Here is a 24,828-nt window from a genome sequence, read left to right on the forward strand (position 1 = left end):
ATCACAACCAGCCAGATATGTATCACAGTAGTACCACACAGCACAACCACAGTCAGGTAGGTACCACAGTAATACCACACATCAAAACCACAGTCAGATAGGTATCACAGTAGTACCACACATCACAACCACAGTCAGATAGGTATCACAGTAGTACCACACATCACAACCACAGTCAGATAGGTATCACAGTAGTACCACACATCACAACCACAGTCAGATAGGTACCACACATCACAATCACAGTCAGATAGGTATCACAGAAGTACCACACATCAAACCCACAGTCAGATAAGTATCTCAGTAGTTCCACACATCACAACCACAGTCAGATATGTATCACAGTAGTACCACTAATCACAACCACAGTCAGATAGGTATCACAGTAGTATATAGTACCACACAACACAACCACAGTCATATAGGTACCACAGTAGTACCACACATCACAACCACAGTCAGATAGGTACCACAGTAATACCACACAACACAACCACAATCAGATAGGTACCACAGTAGTATCACACATCACTACCACAGTCAGATAGGTATCACAGTAGTACCACACATCACAACCACAGACAGATGGGTACCACAGTAGTACCACACATAAAAACTACAGTCAGATAGGTACCACACATCACTAGCACAGTCAGATAGGTATCACAGTAGTATCACACAACACAACCACAGTCAGATAGGTATCACAGTAGTACCACACATCACAACCACAGTCAGATAGGTACCACAGTAATACCACACAACGCAACCACAGTCAGATAGGTACCACAGTAGTACCACACATTACAACCACAATCAGATAGGTATCACAGTAGTATCACACAACACAACCACAGTAAGATAGGTACCACAAATGGTGCCGACAGACTGTCGGTTCTTGCAGGCACAGGTTCCATTTTGGCAGAATGCTCCGATGGAGCAGTCCTCAGTTTTGTTGCACGCGCGTCCCAAGCCGAAACCTGGACACACAGTGCTTGTATGTATCACACACACACAGACACACACAGACACACACACACACACACACACACACACACACACACACACAGACACACACAGACACACACACACACACACACACACATACACACACACACACAGACACACACACACACACACAGACACACATACATACAGACACACACCACACACACACACACGCACACACACAAAGACACACACACAGTCACACACAGACACAGACACACACACACACACACACACACACACACACACACACACACACACACACTGATTCAGAATACCCTAGACTCTGTTTGCAGAGAAATATTGAAACATATGATATACTAGAACAAAACAAACTGTCCTAGGCCGCTACTATTCAACCTACTTCAGTGTTCCCTCAAGTCAAATGTGTCAGGTTAACACAGTGTTAATGCTAACTTCAGCTTATGCATGAGGCAGGTTTCACGGTAATCGGACTCTTTGATGTGTGTAAACTTTGCCTTCAAATTACTTGCTTACTGTGTTGATTTTCATCATTTTTTCTGCTTGGCATGAGTAAGTATGGTATTTGCAATACAAAAAAATAAATAAAAGCTAAAATGTTTGTGTTTGAGCAATTATTTGGGCGAGTTTTTTTAAGCGAACGTGTGAATCCTGACAGACACCATTTCCTTCTGTCACATGACCCCATTTCAAAGTGTGATTCAAGCAGACACGAAAATAACACACAAAACTTATGATAATGGGGTCATTAATTCAATTAATACACAAGGTTAGTCTCTGACTAGATAAAATGGGGGAAAAATATCAAATAGGAGCATAAAACCGTTTCTGGAAAAATGTTCAATCGCCACCGAAAGCGTCTGTCAGGAAAAAAAACACGTGCTTTGTTTAAAAAGCAAAGCCTAATTTTACACATCGCGTGCTTTTGTCTTTGTTATTCTTGCTTGTCAACATCATTTTATTGATGTTCTTCACTGGAAAGCAGGTGTATCATCAACAGTATCACAAAATCGCAAAGAATGAACATTTTTGTTGTGATCCGACCGGTGTCTGTAGACAGAATCACACGTTCAGCAAACTTCATTTTTAACGGAAATAACCGAGCCTTTCATAGGAAACGACGTTTCAACCGCTTCAGATCGTATGCAGGAAGAAAATGAGGAATGCGATACCCAGTGAGTAAAACATTTAATCGTTTTTAGTGCCTTTTGATCAAGTTTTGTTGCGTCTGTCAGCAACGTTCGTCAACCCAACGTTCGACACAGCGACGCACGCATAAGGATTTGAAGCGTTTGCATTCGGAAGTGAGGGATTTGTGAGTTCGTTTGCATAATTTCAATCGCTAGTAGGTTTTCCCTTCGTCTCCCATTCTTGTGTTTGCATGTTATTGGCATTTCATTGTGTAAATTGAAAGTTTGTGAGTAACAGTAGTACAATCTGTCGAACGTTGGCGACGCTGACAGACGGAAATATCGAACGTTGCCGTCAATGACAGAAGGGCTTGGCGATCGTACTTTCGATTCGTAGGAACACAATATAGAGACAGCAATGTACTGTGCGCTCGTTACCACAACGGTCATGAACCGGTGTAACACGACATTTTTACTCCACGAAAAATTGACTCCGGGCAGGTTTCACGGTATTGAGACATTCTGTTGAATGCACAATGTGCTCTGATTTCTAACTTGTGCCAAATATTTTTATATGCTATGCAAAAATGTGTCATTTTGAATAAAATTCTGAGAAAAAAATCGTTTGAGTTGTTTTTGTTGGCATTTTATGCACATGTGTATGGAAGCGAACGTGTGAATCCTGACAGACGCCATTTTCTTCTGCATGACAGCAGCCAACCTTTGATGTGAAAAGAGAAACGCAAAGGCACTCGATTCACACTGAATGGTCATATTTGATAGCAGAGCTGCAATATCTAAACATACAAACAAACAAAAAAGCCCAAATATGAATTTTGCATTGCATATTTTGCACACAAAAAATCCAATCGAGAACGGGAAGCTGTCTGTCTGACACTACGTCTTCACAGATAAACTAAGTAAGCTACTTTACCATAAGAAATGATAACATGATTTTATTTTGACATTGAAAACACACCTTTATAGTCTGTACTTCATTGGAAAGCAATTACAATGACCGAAATTTCGCGAAATTTCGCGCCGTTTCCATTTTTGGGAATGTCCGATCGTGGTCGACCAACGATCGCGACTATCACTTACATTGTAATTTCCGGGAAATCCTATGCCGGATGTGACGTATTGCACACTTTTCAAAGTTGAGGCCCAATGCAGGATTTGTGCTAACTTTTTTCAGGTGCGATTTTGTTGTTTTTATTGCCTTTTCGTCGAGCAATACTCCGTCTGTCAGCAACGTTCGCTACCACACGTTCGCCACTGCTTCATGCTCGATCAGATTTTTTTTTAGCTTTTTCACAGATTATAGACGTTTGATTAACGTTTTCTTTGCAGTTCTGGATTTCTAACCGGTGTCTCTTTGCTGATTTTGCCGATTCACTTTTCATACACGAGCGAGAAGTTGCTGTCAGCTAGCAGACGTTGCAAACGTAGGCAGTACTGACAGGGGGAATTGTTTTTCACTTAAAGTTAAAATAAAATAGATTTGTTTTACATTCTGTATTCATATATGTATGCAATAATCATTATTTTAGAATAAAACGAGCGAGTGTCTTTTAATGAAAAAAAAGTGTTTCTTGTTAATGAAACATGTACGAGGGGTATTCTTGAAGTCCTTGGAATCTTATATTAGCGCACAGCCCACCGTTAATTTGACCACGCCATTTTCTCGAAAGATCCTTCCTGAGCTGTGACACACGTTGACATTCTGTAAAAATACCTTTCAAAGATTTCGGCGTGAGTGTTTTTGCCGATGCCATAAATGACCCTCGTTTACTCTCGGACAGCAGCTTCAAGGCTCTCGTAACGGTTTTCTCAGAGCTTTTTCTTTAAATGTGAAAACAGGAAAACGTCAAACGGGGCATATTCAGGAAAATATAGTGAATGAAACTTCAGGCAGACATCCTAATTTGTAAGAAATTCGATTACGGGTCATTTTAATGGACAATAGCATCAACCCTCAAGTACCCGTGTTTGGCGCCAAACTTAAAACACCACGGGCAGGCAATGATGCTTGTACTACTCTAAGGTAACCGTACGCTGCTCCCGGCCTTATATAATTGTGGCGATTTGTTCTTGTTTTCCAAACAAATATGACCACCTTCTTCTTGCCAGTGTTCCGAGATCACCAATAGTTGATAGGGGTGGAGCCGTTTAGGAACATCACAACGGCTGATCGATGTGTTGCCAGGGGTCAGATTGATAGACCCAAGTCCCCATCGCCTTCGACAACATTCATAAAACCCTTACACTCTCTATAGTGACAATTGGAGAATATTTGTATGCACATTCCGAGACATACCCCCTTTTGTGCAATAAAAGAGCACGGGCACCCACTGTCTGCAACGCTCGTGTACCCGCAAAGGCTTGTGCCAGATCACATTCAATTACCTATGTGTCCTTTGCCTCCGTGTGTGTCCTTTGCCTCCGTGCATCATCTCTCTTTAAGGTTTCAGCGACAGCAACGTTTGTTGCAGTAACAGCATTCAACTGTCGGTCTGGCCGGGTGTCATCTTTGAAGACGTGTCTACCCAATTTAAATTCATTGTACCAGTTGTAAGTACTCGTTTTGGAAGCAGCATTCTTCCCCAAAAATTCCCACAATATTCAGTAGCTGTTAGAAACGTAACAATCCTTTTAGAGATGTGTATACATCATTGTTGTAAACTCCCTTTTTGGGAGCTCCATGACAGGCAAATATACATGGACGGGTAGTGTTCTTCAAGAGCTGTTTTCTTTGAAGAGGAAACTTTGAGATACATGAACATTTGTGTCATCGCCGATGAAAGGTTGCCGTATGCATACGTCATTGTAAATATCAGGAGGCATTACCAGGAGCTTGGAGTCTAAGGACTTCCAGAACACCCTAGGTATCTTGGCTTTTCTTGAGCACTGTTTTCGAAATTAGGGGGTATATATACTATAAGTTGATTTCTGCCATTAAACAATTGATAAAGAAGTATTTATCTGATTTTATCGTGTACACACATAAATACACTTTCAAAACATTTGACTTTTGTTAGTCTCTGGAAACCTTGATATGTAAACAAAAACCATTTCCCTGGCCAATTTAGGTAAAACTCGCGTTCGGATCGAGGACAGCATCATGCAAACATATAGACAGCCCAAGACAAGTAACTTTGTAGTGAATATCTGTTATATGTTTGAAGTTTATTTAAACCATTTAGTATTAGTGGTTTGCTGTCTTCTTTCTGGAGTCAGGCTTGCATCAAGTTTGTTTGATAGATTTTCACGTTTTGCGGGCAACTTTCGTTTCGCTTGATTTTCTATGGAAAAAAAACCCACTGCGTATAATATTTTTCTTTGTTTTGTGTTGTACTGAACCTAATTAATTAAAATAACATCCATTTTCACAGTATTTCACAGTTTTATTTTTGACTGGAAGTGTGAGAGAATGGGAAATGACTGAAATCAATACCGTGAAACCTGCCTTGACCCTTCCTCAAAGTGGCAAAATTGTGGTCTGACTTTTGTGAGATTTCAACAACAACAAAATCCAAATTCGGGGATGGACTCAACAGAACGAGGTTTAACATTGAGCTGTAGTCTAATTTACCTGATTGAAACCCTCAAGACTTTTACCTTTCCGATTATATGAATGTCTTAGTATACAAAAACACCCCCTTTATTCCCAAAATGATTGGTGACCCGAAGAAAGCAGTTAAAGCTAGGTTCAGGGCAATCCCTAGAGAGGACATTTTGGACATTGACAATTTCGTAGGTGTGATTTGGAACACATTTTCAAGAGAAACCACTTTACCTACATACTGGACACTGTGTGGAGTGGTAGCGGACAAACTGAAGTTTATGTATAACAACTATGGAGATATTCGCTAAACTCAAATGACTGAAAAATGACCCTCTTCGTTGTGAAGTTACATTTGCGGAATGACGCGAAAAATTCATCACTCACGTGTACGCATTCCTCCATGATGATGGGAAATAATAATAATAATAATACGAGAATTTGTAACGCGCACATATCCTCACCCTGCCTAAAATTGCTGTATTCAAGTCACTGATTGTCTAATATTGGTTATGGTATACTAGGTCATTCGAATAAACCCAAAGATAACAATCTGTCCCAGAGGGCTTAAATTGGGTTAGTTTGGCTACCTCTCAACTTTAAGGCTAGTTCTGTTGAGTCGTTCGCCGAATTTGGAAACTTTGTGTGAAATTATTGAAAAGCCATAGCATTTAATCTAGCAATATGCCACTTTCTGTAGAGGCTATGAATAAGCTGAAGTGAATGTCCCTCCAAAGTATTCGACCAACAGACGTAGACGTTATTAGCATATTGATGGATAGAATCTTTTTATCCTGTAGCCAACCTAAGTAACATTAGGCTAATAGAAAACTTTAAGGTGTTAAGCATAGTCAGCACAAGACTTACTGCACTTGTCCGTGTAATCACAGACAAGACCAAATGCGCAGTCGGAACCGTATCGGGTGCAGCGTCCACCAAAATCCATTCCTGAAACAGAAACGTGTTCCAGTTTGACAACCATGCAGGTGAGATTTAAACAAGATTCTTGCTGCTAAGGATGTATTCAAACAGAGCATGGGTAACGTGCAGAAGAAAGGTGTATGACACATTTAGCCTTCCAACCTTCCTAAGGGCTGTCGCCCACTTGCTGCGCGACTGACGTGCGTCAGATCAACCAAGGGTAGCACTGTGACGCATGATGCAAGTGCGAGAGTTATACACACAGCGTTGAGTGCTGTGTGTTGATCCATTGATCTTCTACGAAACAAGAAAACCAAATGCTTATATGACTCGCCTTTAATTGTTATGTCCGATTACCCCCACCGCTGCCATGCCGCTAGAAGACTCCCTCTTTTCTAAGGTCACTCAGCCCTGTGAAGCTGGAAGGCTAAATATGGTTGACTTGAGATGTTTTTGTCATCTCTGACAATTGTTTGGTTAACAAGGGTTGTTGATTTTACTGGATTAATATCAAGATTATTGATAACAGCACATTCACTTTTAACAACAGTTGATATGAGAGGAGGAGAATTTGCAAATGTATTATTGATGTAGAACATGGAAAACCTGTTTTGGACCGATGTATTTAAACGTAATAATACATTACATGGAAACTGTGACCCAACAACTGTTAACGATTTTGCATCGGAATGTTTACATTAAAATGTAAATATATTCGCAGGGATAAAAAGACTTTGTACAATAAAAATTGGAATTCTACAGATTGGTCATCAATAATGTTGGGACATATAATGCATTTAAAATGAAATATCCAAATGTGTGCGTGGATTTTGTATTGTATGAAGGTGTTATTCTGGCTGTTAAAAAATATCAGACAAAAATCGGCTTAGAACTTGATAAACTTTTTATTATGACAGAGCCCATTTTGTGGTAATGTTTTTGTCAAGGTAAGAGACACAGTATCTATATCTATATACGGCTTGTGTGTGTCTGTATGTCTGTCTGTGTGTTCGCGATTCACGGCCAAAGTTCTCGATGGATCTGCTTCAAATTTGGTGGGCATAATCAGGTAGACCCCGGACACAATCGTGGAAAATTTTGAATACGTGCGTGCTATCAGCGCGCAGCGCTGAACCGATTTTGGTTTTTCTGTACATCCATTCCCAGTAACTCTTCCTTATCTTCTCCAGTGTTTTGCGTGTTTCCTACGTACGGTGCGCACCCGGCAAAACCGGGTACCCGGGTATTCGGCTCTACTTCTTCCCGGCGAAGCCGTACCCGGCGAAGCGGGTATTCATCTAGTTTACAAATAACTGATTAAAAATGTTTCAGTGATGTTTTGGGGCTGGCCAAGACAAAATATGTGTACTGAGACACTTCTCTGACCTCATTTCAGACACTATGACATCATACCGTGACCTCATCGTAGACACTATGACATCATAACATGATGTCATCACCAATACTCTAGCCAAGACTAAGACTGCCAGTTTTTTTGTCAGAAATATACGTGTATTTGAAGATCAGTCTTTCTTCTGCTCAAAAATGTGTTTCTGGAATATCTGAGCAATATTTGGGTATGACGTCACAGGTCCGTGACCACGCCTACCCTCAACAAGAAGGGCAAAGCCCATACGACTCACATGCTTTACACATTTTTCCTACCAAAATACATGTGACCTTGACCCAAGGTCAAGGTCATCCAAGGTCATGCAACACAAAGCTGTTAATTCAAGACATAGGAAGTACAATGGTGCTTATTGGCTCTTTCTACCATGAGATATGGTCACTTTTAGTGGTTCACTACCTTATTTTGGTCACATTTCATAAGGGTCAAAGTGACCTTGACCTTGATCATATGTGACCAAATGTGTCTCATGATGAAAGCATAACATGTGCCCCACATAATTTTTAAGTTTGAAACAGTTATCTTCCATAGTTCAGGGTCAAGGTCACTTCAAAATATGTATACAATCCAACTTTGAAGAGCTCCTGTGACCTTGACCTTGAAGCAAGGTAAACCAAACTGGTATCAAAAGATGGGGCTTACTTTGTCCTATATATCATATATAGGTGAGGTATTGAATCTCAAAAACTTCAGAGAAAATGGGAAAAATGTGAAAAATAGCTGTTTTTTAGGCAACATTTATGGCCCCTGCGACCTTGACCTTGAAGCAAGGTCAAGATGCTATGTATGTTTTTTGGGGCCTTGTCATCATACACCATCTTGCCAAATTTGGTACTGATAGACTGAATAGTGTCCAAGAAATATCCAACGTTAAAGTTTTCCGGACGGACGGACGGACGGACGGACGACTCGGGTGAGTTCATAGACTCACTTTTGCTTCGCATGTGAGTCAAAAATGGCGTTTTTTGACGGCGTGATTCACTTTTAACCGTCGAAACAGTGACTTAAACCGAATGATATTAATTTTTACATTTTGTACATCCGAAAGTTTATTTGGTGTCTTACCTAACAGCTCATACACATTTCGTTCAAATCCGTCGCGCAGTCAGACTGATCTAGCGTGTAAAGGAGAGCGACCACAATCCCCAAAAACAGCAACAAAACCAGGGTTTGTTTTTGTGGTATTTTTGCTGGGTAGCCGCAGTTGATTTGCTATAAATCTAAAACTACAAATAGCAGCCTCTCCACATTTCACAGAACGATGACAAAGACCCTCATCTGGATTCGCGCGAGTACTTGGAGCAAACAGACCCAAGAATGGATGTTGTAACAGTTTTCCGTTCAAAATTTGCAAACGTTCGTAACGTTCCAAAAAAAAAAATAGTGACATGCACGCAACTTTGTATACTTTGCAAAAAATGGTGTCATTACATGTGTGCCAAGTTTCAGAAACATTCTTTCATGGGCTCAAAAGACATAGCCTCATGACTTTGAAGAAATAAAAAGTAAAATCTCACTCCACTGGACTGTTCTAGTTTTAGACGATGACGTCTGCAAAACTCATATCAAGGTGGCTTAGTGATCAGGACACACACTTTCCACTATCAACGAAACAATGCTCTTACAGACTTAGCGCGGTGGGAATTCTGTCATATCTAGAACAATCGTGCACTTGGTGAAGAGTTTTTGAAATTTGGCATGGAGTTAGGTATGGTCATAAGGTTTTCAAAAACCATCGCAAACAAATTCAACCTTACGTTTTGTTGCCTGTTTGCGCAAAATTCAACATGGCCGCCGACGGAAGCAGTAAATGTCATATAGCAGCTCCCATTATTACTAGAACCTTGACAAATGTCTGCTATCCCATGTTTCCTAGTGCAAGGAATCCAAATGTGAGATCTCTGTTGTTTCACCGCTATTTTCAGGGTCAAAGGTAATTTTTCAAGGTCATTTCCGTTAACAAAGACGATAACTTTGGAATTTATTAACTTCAAAAGATGAAATTGGGTTGTACACCCTTGCGTGAGCCCTGTGAGCTCACGGTTCAAGTTCTTGAACTCACGACTAACTATTTAGTTAAACACGAATTATGGTGCTCAGAATTGTCGATGTTATAGATATGGTCGACTGGTCGTAAGTTCTGGACTTAGTCACTGGCACTGTTTGCGCAGCCTCCTTCACACTTGCACAGTGGACCACAGCGAAGACCAGCGCGATGACACTTGCAGTTTCCTTTGCAAGCAACCAAGCAGCCACAGTGGAGCAACAGTGAGCACCCTGTGCTGGCGTCAGGCAGACTTGTCCAGTATGGCACCCATGCCTTGGTTATCTCATTCCATTCCCATCCCCATTCACTTGGGTTTGGGATGTTGGAGGTTTTGGACAGAGACTGTTTCCAGATGAAAGCTGCGATGAGCAATGCTCGCTTTGTGTACTGGAACAACGCATGCTGGGTTGGTGGGATGGATTCCAGAGGTTTGAGACCAACAGTAAACATCAGCTTTCTTGCTTCGTTGACAGACGTTGATCTACAGTTTTTGCTGTACATCAGCACAGTGAAACGCTCCAGACGCTGCATGTGCAGTGAGTCGAGTGTGAGGCTGGTTGGGTCCTGGGTGATGGCGATGAAGGTGTCAGTGACCTCAGGAAAAGTGGCCCATGCATTCCATGCTGTCTTTTTGCCAATTCCGAACATGGCCGATGTTACATCACATCCTGTGTAGGAATGAAAGAAGGGAAGTGCCTGGCAGCGTGGAGGTCCCAGCTGTTGAGCAATGTAATGTACTGGAATGTTTCTGAATGTCTTTCCTGACCCAAATCCAATCCACAGGTCTGACAGTTTCAGTTGGTCAAAGTGATGGATGGCATGAACCACCACATCTGTGTCCACTGTCCTGAGGTAGGCCTACGGTGTGTCCCTGCTCAGCAGCATGGCAGAGCATCATCCGTGTGTCAGCTTCTTCTTGGTGGCAAGGAGATAAGGCTGATATATTTGTTGGTCTGTTAGTGAGCACAAGGTCAACCTTCATAGTCAGGAGATGATATCTTGCATCGGTGGTATGTCGCTCTAGTTGCTCACTGAGGAACTGGAACAGCTCATCCTTGTTGTCAGACTCATTGAGGAACTTCTGCCAGTCATCTCCCTTTAGAATAGGTATCTTTGCTGAGACTCTAGTTCGCCTTCCTTCACTTTCACCCCGCTTGGCACGAGTCTGTGATTTGAGACTTGCATCCTGATATGTGTCCCAAACAGCATCCACTCTTGTGGTGTTGTTGGTCATCTGGCTCTCTAAGAAGGGTAGCAAATGCATAAGTGTGTATTCTTCAAACACAGTGGCACGCTAGGGCTTGACAATATGGATGATGGCTGGCATATCCAGTACGATCACAGAGGCTTCTTTTGCTGCAGGAGAGCGTCCAGGATCAGGCATTCCAGGCAGGCAGCCAAGAAGAGCAGACTTTGTACCTGACATCAGTTTTCCACGATCACACAAGGAATATCTCATGTCTGAAAAAGTCGTCCATATATATCTACATCAGATCTTCCTAGCAAGGACAGAAACAACTTGGTGATGAGCGCCGCATTTGCCCTTGCTGATCCCAACTTGTTAGCACCCTTCTTCAGGTCCACAGGTGGCCGGTTGCTTAAAGTGTACAAATTGGCCCTTGGGATAACATCAGACAATGGTTTGGAGAAAGTTTCAAATCTGTCCCTCACAAACTCTGTAAATATGGCCTTGCCGATGTTTGGAGCTTCCCTCAAGCAGTTGACAATTACTGGGTCCATGACTTCACCGGTGTCCAGTGTGACGAGCTGGGAGCCTGTCTCCTTGAATGGGTTGACCACTGTTCCCACTTTCACAGTGCTTTGAGATGATTCATGAACTTGTTTTGTTCAGCAACAGAAGACTCTGGGTGCTCTAAATTGACTTCTCTGTTTGAAGCTGAAAGACTTTCGTTTTCAAATTCATCAATGACTCTCAGGACCTCTAGCTTTGAGAGTTCAATAGCCTCTTTTTTCTCTGGCTGACCATACAGTCCTTTTGCTCCACTGTCCTCCTTCAGGAATTTGATGCTGTGCCCCTGGCTCTGGTCAAGCGCCATGAGGGAGAACTTCTTGTCACTGCGCTGCACAACGAACTTCCCTTCCTCATGGACACTTGGATGGGTCTCTGGCAGACAAGCCATGTCCTTCACGAAGACATGCATCCAGCGGGCATAGTTTGTGTGCCCAAAAGCAAAAAACCATGGGCTATGAAGGGGGCCATTTTGAAAGACATATGTACCTTTTCAGCTTAAATGGTGAGACTGAGATATTCAAGGAGTTCAGAAATAGACTCCCAGTGGTCGAAAACATGGGTATAGAGACTAATTGTTTCTTTTTAAGTTGAGTAGGTTCAGAGTTATTACACTCTGAAATGAAATGACCTTGAAAATGACATATGAATGACCTTTGACGTTAAAATGACGTCCAAACATCAAATCCATCTTCGATATGGGTTGCTTGCACTAAAACACATGTGAAAAGTTGTATTTCTCAATGCTGTCGTGGTAACAATGGGTGTAATTTAGCAGTCCTTTTTCCGGGTGGCGGCCATATTGGATTTTGCGCAAACAGACCAATCGAGGTCAAGCTCAATTTGTTTGCGATGGTTTTTGAAAACCTTGTGTCCATACCTACCACCATGCCAAATTTCAAAGACTCTTCACAAAGTGCACGATCATTCTGAATTCCTTCTCAGCTAACTCTAAAAAACCTGGCGATCTCCATCTCCATAGCTCTATTTCGTAGCATTCCAACTGTCTGAATGTGCATAAGTATTTATAAGAAAACCAAGGCTTCAATGCCTCTTTTTGTTATCTTGGAAAGGCAACTGCAGATCAGAAATATTTATTTCTAATTAAAAAGTTCCAAGACAAATATTTAGCACATTTAAAAAAAAAATAAAAACAAGTGTAAATGTTACCTCCACCCCCCCTGACCTCCCCCCCCTTTTCACTCTCTCTCTCTCTTTCCTCCCTCTCTCTCTATCTCTCTCTTTCTCTCCTCTCTCTGTCGCTCTATCAGTACAGAAAGATGTCTTTATAATGAATTGTCAGAATGTATTCCAAATGAGTGTGGTCAATTATGCAGGCTATCTATACATCCGTAGATGCCTTTCATTTGTTTCATGAATGTTAATACTATAGACTTTTTGAGTGGTAAATGTTGAAGGATGAAAGAAAATATATTGTGAGTGGAAGGATGCATGTTATTCATTAAAAGCCCCACAATGATGTGCTTGGAAAAAAAAGAAAAAGAAAAAAAAAAGCACGTCACTTTCACTGCCTTTTGCACTAGCGGCGGACTACGTTCAGTTTCATTCTGTGAGTTCCACAGCTTGACTAAATGTAGTAATTTCGCCTTACGCGACTTGTTGTTCTATTCCCCTTTACATTTATTTCTAACTTGATCTAGATTGGTTGTATGTATCGAGATATGTTATAATAAAATACAAAATATGAATAAAAAAAAAATTAAAAAACCTGTCTGATTCGTCACAGCAAATGCCAGATTGTGTCTCGCCACTATCAAGACGACGATGAGAAAATCTCAGTGCAATTGCCTCCATCTGACGTCATATTTTTTTTAAATTATATGACGTCATGTCTGCATTCTTCTGTCTTTTTGATTCTTTGTCTTCTTTACTTCTTTCTTATATACAACACAGCTGTGTTCAAAACACGCGAACAGTTCTTTTCTGCTACTGCTACTGAGCAAGTTGTTCGCATCATCCGTGAAGGCTATACGCATCCTATCGGAGAACGAGAAACACAAAAAAAAAATTGCGCGAAAGACACCATACCAGAGACAGTATTTTTCACCTCTTTACAAACAATCATAAAATTTGAGCCCGTAAAAGAATGTTTCTGAAATTTGGCACACATGTAATGGCACCATTCTGTGCAAAGTATACGTCAAAGAGTCGAAGTTGAGTGCATCTCACATTTGTTTCTTGGACGTTACAAACGTTTACACATTTTTAAGGGAAAACCGTTACAACGTCCATTCTCGGGTTCTGTTTGCTCTAAGTACTGCAACATATACAGATAAGGGTCTTTTTCATCGTTCTGTGAAATGTGGAGAGGCTGCTATTTGTAGTTTTAGATTTATTGCATATCAACTGCGGCTACCCAGCAAAAACACCATAAAAACCATGGATTTTTTGCCGTTTTTGACTCACATGCGAAGCAAAAGTGAGTCTATGTACTCACCCGAGTCGTCCGTCCGTCCATCCCCCCCGTCCGTCCGTCCGTCCGTCCGTCCGTCCGGAAAACTTTAACGTTGGATATTTCTTGGACACTATTCAGTCTATCAGTACCAAATTTGGCAAGATGGTGTATGATGACAAGGCCCCAAAAAACATACATAGCATCTTGACCTTGTTTCAAGGTCAAGGTCGCAGGGGCCATAAATGTTGCCTAAAAACAGCTATTTTTCACATTTTTCCCATTTTCTCTGAAGTTTTTGAGATTCAATACCTCACCTATATATGATATATAGGGCAAAGTAAGCCCCATCTTTTGATACCAGTTTGTTTAACCTTGCTTCAAGGTCAAGGTCACAGGAGCTCTTCAAAGTTGGATTGTATACATATTATGAAGTGACCTTGACCCTGAACTATGGAAGATAACTGTTTCAAACTTAAAAAGTATGTGGGGCACATGTTATGCTTTCATCATGAGACACATTTGGTCGCATATGATCAAGGTCAATGTCACTTTGACCCTTATGAAATGTGACCAAAATAAGGTAGTGAACCACTAAAAGTGACCATATCTCATGGTAGAAAAAGCCAATAAGCACCATTGTATTTCCTGTCTTGAATTAACAGCTTTGTGTTGCATGACCTTGGATGACCTTGACCTTGGGTCAAGGTCACATGTATTTTGGTAGGAAAAATGTGTAAAGCAGTTCTTAGTGTATGATGTCATTGCTAGGTTTAGTTATTTGACCTTGACCCTGAAGGTCAAGGTCATGTAAAGGTCAAGGTCAAGCATGTGAGTCGTATGGGCTTTGCCCTTCTTGTTCAGGATCGTGGTCGCTCTTCTTTACACGCTGGATCAGCCTGACTGCGCGGTGGATTTGAACGAAATTTGTATGACTTGTTAGGTAAGACACCATATAAACTTTTTGGCGTAAAAAATGCAAAATATCATTCAGTTTAAATTACCGTTTCGACGGTTGAAAGTGAATCATGCCGTCAAAAAACGCCATTTTTGAGGGTAGGCGTGGTCACGGACCTGTGACGTCATACCCAAATATTGCTCAGATTCCAGAAACACATTTTTGAGCAGAAGAAAGACTGATCTTCAAATACACGTATATTTCTGACAAAAAAACTGCTGTTTAACATCTGGGGTATACCACTGAAAAATTAGCCTTAACTTTTTGTGCTCGGTACACACACACACACACACACACACACACACACACACACACACACACACACACACACACACACACACACACTTACATCGAGTTTTAGATATACTAGCATTCAGGGCCCGGCTTTGGCCGGGTGTTTTTCACTTAGGTATGAGTTACCTAGGTTTCTTGAGAAAGTTCGAGATAATGGTTTAACTTCATCACTTTACGCCTTTTGAGAATGAAAATGTATGCTTGCATGACAAGAGTTACCTCCCTTCCATGAATAACAAAAGTTACCTCCCTTTAATTCTAGAGCCTTCCTAACAATTCTAGCTAATGTTGGTCATTGCTAAATCAGTTATTTTTACCAACAACATTTTACAGTTTATTGTTAAAGAAATAACTCCTTTTCTTGGGAACTTTTTTTTTTCTTTTTTTTTCGTCCTTACACCTGTTCCTTGTCCCGTTGTGCTCTCACGCCGCCCCGTCCCTGAACTCACTGCTCCATCCACATCTGAATTTCGTTCCGCTGTCAGACTTGTCGTTTTTACTTTCTAGATACTTGAGCAGTGAGGACCCGGGTGGGTTTCTGATCTCCCCTCTTCTGATATGCCTGCATAATCTTTTCTTTCTTTATTTATTTGGTGTTTAACGTCGTTTTCAACCACGAAGGTTATATCGCGACGGGCCTGCATAATCAGTTACCTCCCTTCAATGTATAACCAAGTAAGAATTACCTCCCTTCGCTACTAGACATTTCCGGAACTGTCTGGTCATTTTTTACATTTAGTGTAGAAGTAGAAGCTCACAAGACGACACACTAAAAAGAATTTGGAGTGGGGTCAAAATTGACAAGGGGGGGTCAAAACTGACAAGCCCAGAATGACCTCCCGGTCAAAATAGGCTAGCCTAGAATGACCGGGGAGTCATTCTGTGCTAGACCAGAATGACCTCCCGGTCAAACTGGGCTGTGTCAAAATAGGCTGCTACACCGGCTTCGCCCGCGGAAATAGCAGAGCCCTTTGTAATTTATTCTAAGAACCATCATACAGGGTGACCCCCAAAAAATGCAACCCTCAAAAATGTTTATAACTTCTACACTACTCGTCTATGCGTTTGCGAGTTACTCAAATGTACCATTTTTTGTCTCATTGCCCGCTAAAATGGCTTCAAAAACTGCCTTTTATGCCTGCTGAGAGGATTGACACCGCTCAGCATGCCATAGCGTCAATGTTAGACAAGATATGTGAACAACACTGACTGCTTTGGATGCAGATTTGATTGTTCTGTCTGAGGACATGCTAAACATGTTTCGATTTAGTTGTTCTGAGTTGTTGTCAATTTTAACGCGGAAACCTTGATTTTGCGAATTTGATTTTGGGGGGTGTCTGTGTTGTAGGTTCCACTGTATCGACACTACGTCATGTAAACTCACTCTGTTTTCTGGACAAGGTAGGGGATTTAATGGCCTTTTCAGTGATATAACTGGTTTTACGATCAACGGCCTCACCAGAAAGATCTGCCCTCAAACGCATCTGTACAGGTTTTTTATGACGAGTAAAGTACATCTGATGACCGAATAACTTTATATTTGGGGGACATGAACTTCACCATATGCATGACCCTTCCACAAAGTGCTAATTTTTCAGATTCAATGGTCTGACTTTTATGCAATTTTTTTTTAAAAGTTTCCAAATTAGGCGATCGACTTAACAGAATGAGGTTTGACATTTAGCGGTAGCCAAACTAATCTGATTTAAACCCTCCAAACTTTTACCTTTTGGATTATCTGAATGTCTGAGTACACACAAACACCCTCTGCACCCCCTAAATCATCGGTGACCTAAAGAAAGCAGTTATAGATAGGTTCAGGGCAATCCATAGACAGGAAAGCTTTTGTGCCATTGTCAATTTCGGAGGTGCGTTTTGGAACACATTTTGGAGAAAAGGTAAATGTCGGCCAATTTTACCTACAGACTCGAAGCTGTGTAGAATGGTCGTGCACAAACTGACGTTCATGCACAACAACTATGAACATTATTTCCTAAACTCAAATGACTGGAAAAATTAACCCCTTCATTGTAAAGTTACAATTGCGCAATGTAGCGAAAAATTCATCAATGACATGAACGCATTCAACCATGGGAAATGCCTTGATCCTACCTGTAATTGCTGTATTCAAGTCACTGACTGTCTTATGTTGATTAAGGTATACTATGTTATTCGAATTACCCCTAAGGTAACAATCTGGAGGGCTTCAATCGGGTAAGTTTGGCTACCGCTCAATTTCAAACCTCGTACTGTTGAGTCGATCACCGAATTAACCAAATTTTTTGAAATAGCAGACTATTTCATGTATATTATTTTCACTTTGTAAAAGGGTCATGCATAGGCTGAAGTTTATGTCTCCCAACTATGAAGTGATGGTTGAAAACGACGTTAAACACCAAATAAAGAAAGAAAGAAAGAAATGAAGTGATTCGGTTTAAAGATGTAGAAGTTATAAACACTTGTATGGGTTGCATTTTGTTGGGTCACCCTGTACAGGAGTTTTTTTTAATTCAATATCAAAGAACAACGAAAGAAAGGAAACTATGTAACAAAATCTTCAAATCAAACATTTTGAGGAAAGAAGTTACCTCTCTTGCTAATTTGTGAATTGAAAACATTAGGACATTTAACATATTATTTTGACCTGAAGAGCAATTGAAGACATGTCCCAACACATTAAGGGTGTCACCAGAAATCCAATGCCTGCTAACATTTCTTTTATGGTATGAGTTTCCTCCCTTTATTGAGCAAGTTCGAGGTAATTAAGGAAAAGGTTAAACTTTATCAATTTGCACCCTTTGAGAATGATACAAACACTACTTTCTCCCGTTTTTAGCAGCTCTTCAAACAACCAACATCATTTCTAAATAAGGCATGTTTGGTATCAAAATTTAGGCAATTAATTTGTCAATATCATGTTCTGTAGATGTTAGAGATGTGCGGGTAAAGATTGGACTGAGATCAGACTTAAAATAAAGTTAGAATTCTTCTGCCTGCGCACTGCTATCTTCTTCTCTCTGCTGTCAAGGGCTGGCACAGGCAGGAGGGTGCTGGGATATTTATGGCTTGAACACATGACACCTGCTGCGACAGCTCTCCCTTCCCTGTACTAGGCGTCCACAGCTAAACTGCCGTGGATTATCAAACCCTCGAAGTGTTTAAAGTTTCAAAGCTGTAGCTTCAAAAACATCCGAGATAACCTCAACGTTAAGTTTTTGTGAAACAAATATGACCATGGCGGTGACCCCAAATGTTGACACGGGTCTACCAAACTGGGGTCACTTCGTGAGATCATCAAACCCTAAAAGTGTACACACTTTCAAAGGTCTAGCTTGAAAAACATCCGAGATAACCTCAATGTTACGGACAGACATGGATGAATCTTAAGACTCGCTCATTATTCAGGTGAGTCATACAGACAAACAGTAAGCTGTGACCAAATCAAACAAAGACATCATAGCTTGATGAGCTAAATACTTATTTTCTTGATAGCTCAGTGGATATTTTTAGGGGTACAAATCTTCTACAGCAAGCATGTTTATGCTGTGAATGAAATATCACAAAAACTAGCTAAATGTTTGTCATGGCTGCTGATTATCAACACAGGCTATAATTGTGTGACACGTGTAGGCTTTAGCTCCCTACATATCCAAGAAAACCTCAGCTTAAATGTTTCATGAACATGACTCCGCTGTGACCCCAAAATGTGACGAGGGTCAACCAAACTAAGGTCATGTCGGCAGATCATCAAACCCTTGAGGTGTGCACAGTTTCAAAGCTCACCTCAACGTTACGGTGTTCATCCCGTCCATCTGTTCAGACGGGCACAGCTCATTACTAACACTTATCGATTACTAAGGTGATTCCAAAACGAAGTTTCTGGGTCACTCTTCACACAGAGTAACACGACACCAACACAAGACGCCACAGAGTGTAGGTCTCCACACGTTCCTTAATAATAAGTCCTAAAATTAATAACATGCATACACAATGTTGAGGGCCCCAAAGGGTTTAAAATCGTGATCGTGATTGGCGTTTTTTGACCTTTCTGTGACCGTGATTGCCGAAATTTCCATTTCTGTGATCGTGATGGGACATTGCCCGTGATCCGTGATGACAAACAAAATCACTGGTCTCGTGATCGTGATCGTCATTTGTTTTCGTGATCGTGATGGGCATTATTGCAAAACATTTTATTTTCAACGTACATTTTTCACGGCTGTATGATCCTTTATTCGTCAAGGAGCCAATCCCGATTGAAGGGAAGCAACAACACATTCAGAAATATGATTTTGACAGCGATTGCTTCCCTTTAAGAGAACCAATCAAACAAAAAAGAGATCCAATGAGAAGGCAAATTGCAAAAGTCTGCCAAACTTCATCTAATGGAAGGGCTTCGTTCAAAAGTTTTGAGTGTATTCAGTCAAATTTGAATTCGAAGATCAAAAATGGCGTGCAGCGGTACTGTCATCAAACTTCTGTTATATTTTGTGGATTCAAGCCAGACCAAAGCAGGCAGCGAGAATGCCTTCCTTGGTGGAAAGGTCAGGCTACGGGTCGGTCTTTCCGAAGACGAAATATCAAGTTATGTTGATCTATGTTGCTCTATGACTGTTCTGAATGTAGGCAAAGATCTTGAAAAATTTTCAAGATCTTTGAGTTTGAGTGAGATCATTGAAATTGTCGACATTGCCACGTCCGGCTGTCACTCGCTCAGTGTGACCTCGACTGGCTCGAGATCGAGTCTGCGTGTACATAGCCAAAACCGAAACTAGAAATGTGTTTTTCATCCCAGCAACGTGGACACGCTTGGCATAGATTCTAATTGTCGCTTCTTTGCATTCAGCTTGGATTTATTTTAGCGCCTGTAAACTTTAATATCAACAATGGGTTAAATTCAGAAACAATGGCGGGAAGACGTGGCAGTTTGGGTCACTTGATCCTCATGTCAAAGACGATCAAAGTCATGTTCGTTGGGGATTTTGTCAGGCATGCTATTTTTCCGGTAATTGCCGGAAATCCGATTAAGCCGTTTTCGAAATCCAGTAAAGTCAATTTATTCCGGTGAAGTTGAAAAATTTCCGCAAAAACGGTCCGTGTGAATATTGCGCAACGCGGCCGGGCGCCGGTCTCAATGAAGCCAGCGCACAGGAGTGTTGTTTTCACCAGTTTGTATGTGTGTTGAATGGTGGTGGGGGGAGGCTAAAATGGGATTTTTAACAAGATCACAACACTATTACAGCCCTGAAAATGATGCCCAGAATGCACCAGATTGCACCGATTTTAACCGTTTTTTGAAAAGATTTCCGGGGGGACATGCCCCCGGACCCCCCTAGTTGGCTCGCCTGCCTCGCAGGTTCAGGCTTGTGGCTTCGCCACTGGCACTGCGCGCTTCTTTCAGGTAAAACCCATCACACATACATGTACTTTAATTTCTATCCACCCAATAGTTTTTGAGAAAATGGGTTTACAAGATTTAGCTCTGAAAATGTGAAATTGTGCAAGTATATATTCATGTGTGTGAGTGAGGGTGTGGGAGTTGAATGTGTATGAGTGGAGAGAGAGAGAGAGAGAGAGAGAGAGAGAGAGAGAGAGAGAGAGAGAGAGAGAGAGAGAGAGAGAGAGAGAGAGAGAGAGAGAGAGAGAGAGAGAACAATGAAAACAACATTCTTGTTACTGATTACAAATCATGATATGTATTTCTATGTGTGTATGAAAGAGAATTAAAAAAATAATAATAAAAAAGTTCTCACTTTGTGTTGAATAAGAGACAGTGACAAAAGGTCAGGTGTCATGTCTACTGTCCCGAATGACACACGATTGCTGACATTTCACCATTGCCAAAAGAATAAACATATAAGAAATAGGTAGAACATGAATGTGAAAACTGACTTTGATTGTTGATCAGTATGTTCTATACCACTAACAAATAATCTACTTACGCATAGCTGTTTGGCAAATGTATGTTGCATGGGACACACTGACATGAAAGTGGAAGATGTTTTCCCTCTAGAGAAACTACATATCAAGTTACAATGTTTGTGCTCTTCCATTCCAGTTGGCAATCAATTGTTAACGCATGTTATTAGAAAAAATAGAACGAAAACAGATTAGATAGAATGAAAAATGTACTGGTGATGTCATTTGGGACATACTGACATGAAAACGTCACCTTTTGTCATTGTCTCATATACAATAGATCCAGAGGAGCGAATTACTGTGTGGTTGTGTTTACTTTGACACGTGCTTTCTGTACATGCAACTTTTACCGTGACTGTGATTTGCCACTGGTGTTCGTGATCGTGAAAACAAAAATCAAGGTAACTGTGATCGTGAAAGCTAAAATTTCCCTTCCCGTGATCGTGATGATACCCCCCCTTTGGGGCCCTCAATGTTGATTCCTAAGTGGTATGTATGTTCCAACTGTATGAGTCTACTTACTGCAGTTCTTGTCAAGGTCGCAGGCAGCTCCGGCCTGACACTGGGATGAAGTCAAACAAGGCTCTCCAAGTATAATGGCTGCACACACACACGCGTGCACGTGCACACACACACACACACGCATGCACGTGCACACACACACACACACACACATACACACACACACGCACACACACACACACACACACACACACACACACACACACACACACACACACACACACACACACAGAGCATGGTCAGATGACGAACTGGAGAATCTAAATAGGTACGGGCACACTATGTAAAATACCCAACGGACACTAAAATTCACTTGTTGGCTCACGTAAGTGTAGCCAATGCGATGCTAACTTGTGTCTGTCTGTGCGTGCGTGCGTGCGTGCGTGCGTGCGTGCGTATGTATGTATGTATGTATGTATGTATGTCTGTGGTAGAAACTTTAACATTTGACTGAACACCGAAATACTAATTTTACCTGGTTATTATTCAAGCAACAGTTTCAAAGTATTAAAGCAATGATCAACATTTCGTCGGCACGTATGTAGTTAAACTGTGTATCCAAAGAAAACGGGTGGTGGGGGGTTTTGGGGGGGGGGGGGGGGGTGTTAAAACAGCTGACTGGTTTGTGTCGTGTGTGGTATGTAGACCAGTCAGGGGTCAAGGTTAGGTCAGATCGCGTGAAGGATTGTGGAATAGATACAGTTATCACTGAGCTGCAGTTCGCCGATTCGGAGAAGACGATTTCACATTGTTCGGTTTCGTAGCTCCAGAAAAATAGATAAGGAAGATACCAAAGGAGATTTCCTGCAGGTCAATCTGCACAGCGTGTTTCCAGTGTCTGCGCGAGGAAGCGCTGTCGAAAGCGCAGTGTCGATCTGTCCATGATCTGGCAGTCGTGTCCCCGTAAGTAGGCCACAGACAGACAGATCTAGATCTTGTGTCTCGCACTCCTGCACCGTGTCACCGCTATTGAGTTTGTGTTACTGTTTGTCGATTTCTTACGTGAGCCTTGAAGGCTTCGCCTCTTGTTTTCAACCGGTGTTACTGTCAAAATTGACTAAACACAAGAAACGGAAACGCTTATACGACTCACCTTTGCCAAAACTAATATGAATCAGAAACGCACGTTCTGCTGTTCTAGCACAATAGACACTGAAGACAGTGACAGTTTTGTCTTTTTTGACCCCACTGTGACAGGGAAATATGACCCGGATCAACCAGCCTATATTAACAGTCATTGTGTTTTCAGCGTAGCAACAGGGCCCGATATTTAGAAGAGACAAGTATAATGCCGACGATTCCAAGACGAGTCGCATTACAAGGGCGAATCTGGGGGGGGGGGGGGGGGTTACACGGGTTACGTAACCCCCCCACCCCCCCCCCCAAAAAAAGAGGTAATTTATTGGCTCAGGATGCACCAGATAGCTCTATTTTGCTTCTTTGGATAAAAAAAATTTCCGGGGGGGGGATGCCCCCTGACCCCCCTAGAGGCTTAGGCGCCTTCGGCGCCGTCAACTTGTATCTTCGTAGTCATTTTGTAACCCCCCCTTCCAAAGTAAATTGATCCGCCCTTGCATTATACATGTTCGAGTCTAAATATCGGGCCCTATTGCTACGCAGAAAACACAATAGCGCTTATATTGCTATTCTGACATAATATGTATATGTGTCGAAAACATGGTTTTGTCAACAACAACCACCAGAATGGTCCATGTCGCCTTCGACGGTTTAGTGCGCATATCCCTTACGCATGTATCCACGAAAATCACCGAACATTGAAAACCCCACGGCCAATGTCACGGAGATAACCGGATGTTTGGGATTACCAGGTTTCTTATGACGTCACGTATAACACTTGCTTGCGTATTAGTCAATAAATTGTTCGAAAGTCTGACTTCTGCAGCCGGATAGTGATTTCGCGTGTTATGATCTGAGGATGGTAAGAGCAGAAGGATTGTTTCAGAAGAAATCCAACAACTAAAATTAGTGTTTCGGACTACATTGCAGACAATTGACGTTGCATAGGGAAATGAGAGTTTGCTGATTCTGCGCAAAACACTGATTGGAAAGATCGTCTGCTAGAATGCAGAGCTCTACTTGAATTTTGCAATGTGTGTTGCCTGTTAAAAAACTAGATTTTACACGGAATGTATTTCATGTACGGTAAGGAAAAAAAAATCAAATGGCATCGTCTGTCGACCAGTCACAGAAACAATCCTGGCCAGTTATGCGTGTACTTCATACACGTCGAAGAAACTGGAACCAATGCGTCTTTGTTATTACGAATATCCAAAGGATATTCCCACAGAAATTCGCCAACTTCCGTGGGAATATCCTTCGATAATTGGAATAGAGATGCGTGAGACCATCCAATCACAGCCCCCGAATTTCCCCACGTGTCTAACAGAATAGCTATTATAGAGTCATGTACAGAAGTCATACAACCCTAAAACCGTAAGAGATTTGAACATCAACAACTTTCAACACATATTATTTTTTGTATTAGTGCTACTCACACTAGACCCCACTGGACCTTTGAACTTGAGGCAGGTCAACCAGACTTGGGTTTTGTTGAAGGTTTTATTTTACCTAAACTTGACCCCAATGTGACAACACACACTGAGGTCATGTCAAGAGATCATTAAACACTAGAAGTGTGCAAACTTTCTCTAGCTTCACAAATATTTGAGAAAACCTCAACGTTGAAAGTGTGTAAAATTTGGCCAGAGTTCCAAATCATCCGAACCTCAACTTTTAGAAGTTATGACCTGAAAAGGACACCGCTGTAACCTTGAAATTTAAGGAGGTTCAACCAAAGATGGGTCCTGTTGGAAGATCATCAATCACAAAAAGTGTGCTAAGTTTCAAAGTTCTAGCTTCAGAAACATCAACCTTAAGCTTTTTATCGAGAGTA

General features: G+C 41.4%; 1 protein-coding gene across 1 annotated transcript in view; it reads right to left on the bottom strand.

Moving 5' to 3' along the window:
- The window catches only part of LOC138948331 (uncharacterized), a 322,492-nt gene that overhangs the window by 28,066 nt on the left and 269,598 nt on the right, over nucleotides 1-24,828 (bottom strand). Inside the window, exons 31-33 of the mRNA XM_070319840.1 lie at nucleotides 21,915-21,992; nucleotides 6,550-6,630; nucleotides 870-980 (exon numbers count right to left, since the gene is read on the bottom strand). Coding sequence (XP_070175941.1) covers nucleotides 870-980; nucleotides 6,550-6,630; nucleotides 21,915-21,992 — 270 coding nt within the window. The remainder of the gene's footprint in view (nucleotides 1-869; nucleotides 981-6,549; nucleotides 6,631-21,914; nucleotides 21,993-24,828) is intronic.

This window comes from Littorina saxatilis, linkage group LG15 (genome assembly GCF_037325665.1).
Source record: "Littorina saxatilis isolate snail1 linkage group LG15, US_GU_Lsax_2.0, whole genome shotgun sequence".
Classification (NCBI taxonomy): Eukaryota; Metazoa; Mollusca; class Gastropoda; order Littorinimorpha; family Littorinidae; genus Littorina; species Littorina saxatilis.